This window comes from Rousettus aegyptiacus, unplaced genomic scaffold (genome assembly GCF_014176215.1).
Source record: "Rousettus aegyptiacus isolate mRouAeg1 unplaced genomic scaffold, mRouAeg1.p scaffold_m13_p_1, whole genome shotgun sequence".
Taxonomy (NCBI): domain Eukaryota; kingdom Metazoa; phylum Chordata; class Mammalia; order Chiroptera; family Pteropodidae; genus Rousettus; species Rousettus aegyptiacus.
In genome coordinates, this window is record NW_023416284.1 from 126,563,000 (window position 1) to 126,572,320 (window position 9,321).

At 34.6% G+C, this 9,321-nt stretch overlaps 1 protein-coding gene across 7 annotated transcripts in view; it reads left to right on the forward strand.

The window, feature by feature from the left end:
• DOP1A (DOP1 leucine zipper like protein A) overlaps nt 1-9,321 on the forward strand; it is an 85,731-nt gene that overhangs the window by 73,833 nt on the left and 2,577 nt on the right. For 2 of the 7 annotated variants that reach the window (XM_016118633.2, XM_036219744.1), the window contains exons 32-38: nt 1,298-1,450; nt 2,537-2,673; nt 3,549-3,604; nt 4,468-4,632; nt 7,086-7,145; nt 7,243-7,372; nt 8,516-8,575. In XM_016118633.2, the coding sequence (XP_015974119.2) occupies nt 1,298-1,450; nt 2,537-2,673; nt 3,549-3,604; nt 4,468-4,632; nt 7,086-7,145; nt 7,243-7,372; nt 8,516-8,575 (761 nt within the window). The remainder of the gene's footprint in view (nt 1-1,297; nt 1,451-2,536; nt 2,674-3,548; nt 3,605-4,467; nt 4,633-7,085; nt 7,146-7,242; nt 7,373-8,515; nt 8,576-9,321) is intronic. The other 5 variants (XM_036219752.1, XM_036219750.1, XM_016118638.2 and 2 more) reach the window with 5 other exon arrangements.

The window sequence follows — 9,321 nt, forward strand, 5'->3', positions numbered from 1 at the left end:
ACATGATCCATTCTTATTTGTTCTTTTTTAGAAACTACTGAATTTGCTCTTTGTCAAATTATACTTAGTACCCTATAGGAATATAATATTAAAACTTAGAGGACAACATAATAATAAATAATAAGTAAAACCATTTGGCCATGTGTTACTAAATTGTTTCCTCAGCACATACTATAGAATCTGGTGCATAGTAAGGACTCAGTAATTAATTGTTGAAGGAATGAAAGACTGACAGGTGGGGAGGCAGGGAAAGGCAGGCCATTGGAGCCAAACTATGAGACAAGTCCCTCTAAATTCTGGACCTCTGTTTCTCTTCTCTGAAGGAAGAAAGGGGCCAAAAAGGTCAGAATCACTCTACTTCCCTTCTACACTATCTGGATTGATTTTATATATTAGAGTTCCTTGTGATATTTTATCTGAAAAAAAGGTGGGGTTTTTGTTTGTTTCTTTGTTTTTAAAGTTTTGAAGTTACTAACCTAATGACCTTAAATAGCAGTGAGGTTGGATGAGTGTATGATTCTGTGTAAGTTCTTTAACACAAGCTGCAGTTTCCCCATCCGGAAAAGAAAGGGGCAGCATATTCTCTCTTCTCTAATCGTCACAAGGTTTAAGGTTTAAGGTTCAGAATTATCCATTCAACAAATATCTAGTGAAAGACAAAAATGGGCCAGGCATTATACTGTACTAACCTTAGTCAAATAAATTATTTCAGAGAGTAAGTAGTCATGAAGGAAAAATAGGGCAATGCGATAGATTTTAAATTATAGCTAAAGAGCTCTTATGGGGGAAACTAAGGAAGACAACCATGAGAAGGCCGAGGGACAGAATATTCCAAGCATGGGGAACAAAAATTTATAAAAGGTCTTGGAGTAGGAACAAGCTTGGTGAGTTTAAAGAACAGCAAGCAAGAGAACATAGCCACAGAAGAGTGAGCAGGGGTGAGTGGCAAGACATAAGGAGTAGTAGGTAGGTCAGGCCAGAAATTATTTTTAAGCCAATGAGAAAGATTTAGGCAAATGGCATAAAATATTAAAGGGTTTTATAAAATGGCATTGTTAGTAATTTTATCTTCACAAACCTACAGTTCTAAATTTTCCTGTCTCTCTACATCACAGTTCCTACCCCTTGGTCTTCTGACTTGTATATATCCCACATCTATTTGCCAGTCCCCATGCCCCAGAAAGGAACTTTCACCCTAGGTTGCTCTCACTCTTGGATGTCATAGGGTATCTAGCCATTTTTAAAAACAAACAACCTGGATGACTGTATCACAACCTCTTTCACTTGCTTTTTTCAGCTCGTGTAGCTGTGGCTCAAAGCAGTTCACTTAATCTTTTTGCAAACCGTGATGTGGAGCTGGAACAGAGAGCCATGCTTCTTAAAAGATTAGCATTTGCAATATTTAGCAGTGAAATTGATCAGTACCAGAAATATCTTCCAGATATACAAGGTAAATAATGAAAAACTATTTTTTCTATCTTCCAATCTACAGGATTTTTTGTTCCTTAGAAAATACTTTCTCTACTTGTAATTAGGGTGAAATCTACCAAATATAGATGAAGAATGTGGTAGAATTAGAAGTTTGTTTTACTAAAACAACAAAAAAGGTCATTACTGGTATGTAAAAGCAATCAAACATTGAGTCTCTAAAACTTGTTTAAATGTTCTCTTATTCGGTTCAGATTTTCTAGGAATTCATGCTTGAGGATGAGGTATAAGACTATTTTGCTGTAGGCAGGCATGTTAGCATTTTTTAATTGTGTATAAGGGGTCATATACCTTTAAGGAGAGGACCAATATATAGGCAGAACCAAGAAACTTTGGTTAGAAGTATCATTTCAAGATCTGTCATCTGAGGCCAGGGTAGGGAAGTGTATAAGGTTTTGATAAACCTTCATGCAGGATATCAATGCTGCATCATGACCTTGTGCCACCAGATAACTCCACAAGGGGGATGAACAGGCCCCAGGACCGAGTTCTCTGCTCACCTTACTGTGCCTATGCGGCTGCCAGCCTCAGCAGCCAACACGGGGACTGGTTGGGAATGATAGTTGTCATCTCTTTAGTGAGATTATTTCTCTATCAGAAGATAAGTGGCTCCTCCTTTCCTGACCCCTTATATCTAAGATATACAGCATACACACTATTTGTCCTATGATTTTTAAAGTTGTCTAGATCAGTGCTGTTCAAAGTATGATCCATTGACCATTATCCCATTCATAATAAGTATTGAAATTTAGAGTAACCCTTTTAATCATTTTAACAATTTGGCAGGATCCACTGAGTATAAGAAAATGGCATTTGTATTTTTATATCTCTTTCTTTAATTTGGTTTTTCTCAAAGTTCATCTTTATCATATTTTACAAAAGTATCAATCTGCACCAGATTGGAAATTTTTTGTAGTTAGTCCTTCACCACAGACAGTTTGAGAAGTATTAGACTAGATTATATAGAAGAGCTTTACGTTAAAATGATTCTAATTAGTGAATTATTCTAATTATCTAATATATTAAAAATATATTGCATTCATTTCAGAGAGATTGGTTGAGAGTCTCCGTTTGCCCCAAGTGCCAACTCTTCACTCTCAAGTGTTCCTGTTTTTCAGAGTATTACTCTTGAGAATGTCTCCACAACATCTTACCTCACTCTGGCCTACCATGATTACAGAACTTGTGAGTTAATTTTAATTCAATCAAGTTGTAAATTATAAAACAATGTGATTAGTGTCAACACGCTTACTGGATAAAAAATAATCTTGGAAGAGAATTGAGCTTCAGTTAAGCTTTTTCCTGATACATTTTATTGTGGAAAATAGTAAAAGGAATCAGATTTTATCTCCATATAATGTAAACTTCCAAATATGTAGTAATACTAGTATAAGCTCTTTATAAATCATTACTTTGTCTGATCTAGTTTAATTCAGTCTCTTCACCAAATTTTTAATTTGTCTGCCAGGCCTGGTTCCCACCTGTAGCAATTGTAGCTCTAGAGTGTTTAAAGATGGTTTAGCTGTATTTAAATGGAGTGACATAAGGCATGTCATCACTCTTAAAATACAGCACTAGCCTGACTAAGCTTGCTTCAGAGAACTTCACAAAGATTTTGTAAAGTCCCAAACAATGAAACCTTCCCTAGCCCCACTACACTAATCCATTCCCCTCCCCAAACCGTACCCTGTCACCCTCATCAGAATCACTGGGGAGCTGGAGAAAGGGAGATAAATAAAGGAGAAGGTATCTATAACTCTGAAAACCCAGCATTTATAACATTCTCACAAAGAAATAGGCTTTAATAGTTTTCCTTTCTTGATAACTTTGTTCCATAGTCACCCAAAAGGAAAGCACGCTGTTCATCTCAACTCTGCCAAATGATTAGCGAGGCTCTATGCTGAATTTTTTGTTTTATTTTCAGAAACTAAGTATAAAGATCCTGAAGTTGTACCCTAAAATATGTTTATAGATTAATGGAAATATAGCCTAAAGATTATTTGAAAGGATTAAATATCCAGTTTGAAAAAAACATTTAACATTTATTCCACGGTCTTCAGGTACAGGTATTTTTACTGATGGAACAGGAACTCACTGCCGATGAAGATATTTCACGGTAATATGTAATTTATATCAATATGTTCTTGTGTTTAGTATCCTAAAATCATCTAGAATGTTACTTTACTTTATGGATACTGTTTTATCTGAATACTTTATACATTTAATCTGTTGTTATCTAATTGATCATGTTTGGATATATTTTCACTTATTCCTTAAACATTTTAGACTGGATTAAACTGGCAGTATTCATGACCTGTAGACACAAATTTTGTTTAAACAATATAATATTGTTTCAGCTACATGGGCCATTTTGGTTTTAGTAGGTCAGATATTAACCCTGAAACATGCAGCAAAACCCATTATGGCAGGTAACCTATAACTAAGGTATCCATATGTCCAGATTTTGCAGAACGATCTTAATTTAATATACTATTGTCTTTTTAGTAGAGGCAGTTTATTGAATGGCTGAATTTAAATTCATTTATATATGAATTTTTGTACAAATAAGTTTATAAATTAAAAAAATCCCTTGAGTACATTTTATTGTTTTTCAGTGCTAGATTTATAAAAGAGAATCCCCTGTACTAATAACCATGTTTATTATTATGGAAAGTTCCCCAATCCCCATCTTTGCAGGACAGTGTGTAGTAGAGTGGTCTCTTGGGTTTGCAGCTTGTAGTGTTCTATTTCTGGAGTGTAACACATGCTATTCCATATTATTTTTATGTTCATAAGATTTAAAGAACAACAGACAACTTTTTGAGAACAGCAAAATTAATTTAGTCATAACATTGTAATAATTACTGGCACACTTTTCAGAATGATTATGAAAAATATTAGTTTGCACTTTTGAGATTTTCCAAGAATTACGTGGTAGTAAACAGGTACAGCTGGTTACAACACTGTCTCCTGTTATAGGACTTCAGGCCCCTCTGTGGCTGGTCTGGAGACAACCTACACAGGAGGTAACGGCTTTTCTACTTCATATAACAGCCAGCGGTGGTTAAACCTCTATCTGTCTGCTTGCAAATTTTTGGATTTGGCTCTGGCATTGCCCTCTGAAAATCTTCCTCAATTTCAGATGTAAGTAAAATCAAGGATATTAAATGGGTATTTTTGAAAATGCATTTGCTTTGGTCATTGATATCTAAGATTAAAGTTTTTTGTGTAGGTTGAAATATTCATAATTTTTATTAAAATATAATTCTTTTGGCAGAGGTGAGGGGACAGTAATTATTGGAAATGGTTGCTGTAGATAAAAATTAATAGACCAGTCAGTCAACAAATTGAATACCCACCGGATGTGAGGCATTGGGATACGACTCCAGTATGAGTCGTTAAACACACGATGGATGTTCTGATAGCTGATGTCCAAGATGCTGTGAGGCCACACAGCAGTCACCCCCTGCCTCCTACCTTTGAAGGACAGAGCAGGCCATAAGGGCAGTTTTATACTGAGGTGGTGTAGAATGAGGTGCATATGTGAAGACTTAGAGGTTGGAGTGGACTTGATATATTGTGTTTAAAGATTAGTATTGCTGGAGCAGAATGCTGAGAGGAGGCTGGGAAGGGACTGAATTATTAATTATACAGCCTTGTAAACTATATTAGGGAATTAGGACTCATTACCAAATTGAAGTAGTCTTAACATATGCACATGAATACACAGGATAAACCATTTCTATGTTTCTGTGTCTGGAGATGGGCAAGACTGGAATTCAGGCTAATGTTTTATCTGATAGTGAACTGAACCAGTGATTACTCATGCATTGTTCATAAGTAATCAAAAATAATTAGTTTTTCCTATTTAAATTTTTAATAGGCAAACTAAGGTTGTTTTATCAAAATGGAGCCAAGATAATTTGAGAATTTACCCACATGATCAAATATGTATTTATATATTGTTATAGTATTCTTCTGGAATAGGCAATAGGATAAAAAATAAGATCGGAATCTTTCTATACTTGAAAATGTTTAAATCTCCAAAAGGTGCTTGCTATTTTACAAGCTTACTTTTCATTAAATTTAATGGTAAGAACTATCAATTATTTTTAAGTTAATTCCAGTTCCTTTTTTTTTTCTCTTATTTTTGCATTTGAAAACCATATATATATACTTCTGTTAAACTCATATTACTCCTGAAGAAATTCAGAAGAGAATACTAAGCAGTTGTAGAAAAATGGCCAAATCAACTAAGATGCTAATATTCACAAAGGTATAGAAACTATGCCCTTCAGTGTTTGAGGAAGAACATTAAGTAGTATGCTCGTGGTACTGACATTTTAGCTCCCACAAGGAGAACCAAAATGAGTTTATCCTCTTTACTTGTCAAAATATAGTTAGTAGAGAGATGAAATATGTCATAAGAGTAACTATAATTTTTTTAAATCTATAAATAGAACATAACATGAGGAATTCAATAATCTCGAAAGTAATATTTTTCTAAGCATAATATATATTCCAGAAGTTCAAAATATTTGATAATTTACATGCATATTTAAAAGGCTGTACGACTAAAAATTACCATGTTGAAAAGGCAGCAATGAGTCGGGAAGAGCTATTTGCAGTGTGACAAAAGTCTATAACTTGTCCAATATGTAAAAATTGATAACCCAATAGAAAAATGGGCCAGTGACAGTTAATAGTTCATAGAAAAGGAATGGCTTCCCAACATAGGAAAAGGTGCTCAGACATGAGAGAAATTCCAATTAAATATAAATAACCGTCAGAATGGTAAAGTAAAAGTTGATTTCCTTTTACCCTTAACAATAGATCATTCTTCTTCTTATTGGAAATGTACACTGATGTTGTCTAGTTGTTCTCCAAATAGGTTATATTTACCAAGTTTCAAAATATACATTCTCTTTAAGCAATTCTGCTACACCCAAGGATTTATCTGACCAGTGCACTCCCTGATGTGCACAGAAATCAGCATTCTATAAGGATATCTATTATGGTATTATTTCTATTAGCAAAAAAATTGGACAGTCTAGGAGAGTGGTTAAATCAGTACCTTCCAACACTGGAGTACAATGTAGCTGTTAAAAAGGATGGAGTTTTATATATTTCCATGATATATAATTAAAACAAGTAGCAGTTATGTTTTAAAGAGGAGGTTTGTATGAATATGTGCTTTTATGCATAAGCTTGGGATGGACATATTAGACTGGTGCTATTGATTGGTTCTGTGGGGGAAAGGAGACTCCCTTTCTTTGGTATGGACTTTTATACTGTTTTTTTTTCTTTCCAGTCAGATTAATTTTACTTATTAAAGACAAAAATTTAAAAAATACAAAGTTATGAAAGTCCTGCTTAAATTTTTCTTAAATTATTTGTTCTTTGCCCCTATACTGTGTAATTAGGGAACATTTGGCCAAGTATATGGTAGAGATTTTGTCTATTAATGAGGATGGAAACATTTGATGAGTACTTGCTTTGTGCTCATGAAGAAAACAGTGATGAGCATTTTACAGGTTTACATATTCACTTATTACAGTCCTATCAGGTATTTAATTTGTTTACTGATAATGGCTCAGGTTAAGAATCATGCCCAAGGTGACAGAGCTACAAGCGGCACAGCTGGCATTTAAATCCATGTAAGTGATGGCGATTTGATCTATATTTTTGTGGCCTTGCGTTAGATGGCGATGTCTGTCTTAGTAATGTTGATGGATATCATTCTTCTATGCACAGGTACCGATGGGCCTTTATTCCAGAAGCCTCAGACGATTCTGGTTTGGAAGTCAGAAGGCAGGGCATACATCAACGAGAATTTAAACCTTATGTAGTACGACTAGCAAAACTTCTTCGAAAAAGGGCAAAGGTATTGCAATCTTCTTTTTAAGATACAACTGTAATATTTATGCTGTCTTATGTACTTTATATCTTTCAGTACGCATCAGGCTAATTAGAGAAATTTGCCCAAGAAAATGGTAAAGTTTACCCTTGAACAACGCAAGGGTTAGGGATGCTGACCCCCTGCACCCTCCCCGCCACACTCACACAGTTGAAAATCTGTGAATCTTTTGACTCCCAAAAACTTAACTATTAATAGCCTTCTGTTGACTAGAAGCCTTACTGATAATGTCAACAGCTGATTAACATATATTTTGTATTTGATGTGTATTATATACTGTATTCTTACAATAAAGTAAGCTATCCAAAAGAAAATATGAAAACAATAAGGAAAATACATTTATAGCGTTTATTGGGGAAAAAAATGTGTAAATTAGACCCACTCAGTTCAAAACTGCTGTTCAGGGGTCACCTGTTATGAATTTGGCATGCTAATCAGTGGGCCTTTGTTACAAACCTATTTTTTTTTTTTTTTTGTATTTGAAAAATTTCAAAAAGAAATTGTACAGTTTGGGGATAATCTGGGTTGTTGTTTGAGTCCTAGCTTTCAGTATGTGCTTTGAGTGCTCAGAAATTTTCCAGTCTTCTGGGGTCCCTTATTTAGGCAGCGGCTCCTAAACCACATTCCACAAACTATAGAAAATGGAATGGAGGCAAGTGATTAAAAAGGGAATTAATTGTACTTGAAGGGCATGAGGAACTTGATTTAAAATCAAGTTATTTCTTTAGGGACTAAGTAAAAGGACAAAGACAAAAATGAAAGTTGGGTCCAGAGTTTAGGATAGGACTGGGGTACTTTCACTTTGATACCACAATGTTTGAAAAATTAATCATAACAACAGAACCAGAAGCAAGGTGATTACATATGACCCCAGGCACATGTACTTTGTCATCCCTGAACCTCATTTGTAATGAGTGTTTTTTATAAGACTCCTTCCTTATCATCTAAGGGATAAACATGATAATCTTTAGCCTAAAACTTGCCCCACAAAGTAAGAAAAGTTTTGATTGGAAAGCATTTGCCCATCCAAAACACTTTAAACAAGGCCTTCATGGCCAAGCATACTTTTTATGGAACAAAGGCTATGAGTTCTCCTCTTTCCTTCCACAGGACAAGGAGGAGGACTTTAATACAGTGATTATGGAGGGATTGGAGATGGCCAAGCATCAGGTGAGGGTGGCTTTGTGATGCTTGTAATATGGCAGCAAAAGTTGCCACATTTGGATCAAATATTGAGACAGAAACCAAGGTCTGAATTTCAACAAGTACAAGAGAGGTAAAGAACAAGGAAGTTTTTTTTTTTTTTTTTTTTCAAGTGTAGACTGGTGAAATGAAAGGAGAAATCGTTTCTGTGGAAACATGTTTAACTTTTTATCTATTGAAGATGGTGGTGTAGTTCTGATTAAGAAGAGCAGAACACCAAATCACTCTTCTTGGTCAAAAGCTTAGTAAAAGTTCCTCTCTTAAAGGTGTATCTGGACAGGAATATAAACAGGTTAACCTTAGTATTCTTACACTGGAAAATTACTATGTAGAGGGCTTAAATATATTACTTATTTTACTTCAAGATGTTGTATACTGTTTAAATACTATAGAATTGCAATTTGGTTTAGGGAACTAAAGGTGATATGGTCAGCCAATTAATGGTAGTGAGTAATGTGAAAGTCTATCCCAGGGTTGTCATTAAAGCCACTGTTATAGTTAAGAAAAAGGAAGATAGTTTTTATATCTTATAATTTAGATTGGAGGTTAAATAATTGCTAAGAAATTAATTAGGTAATGGCTGGGGTTTTTTTGGCCATAAAGAACTAGATGATCTTTTCTTATTTATTCCTAGAGTCTTCTGTTTTAACTTAAATCTATTTTTCTTTCTCAGGATTTATTTTTAAAAAAGCAAACAAATCTGTGAATACACA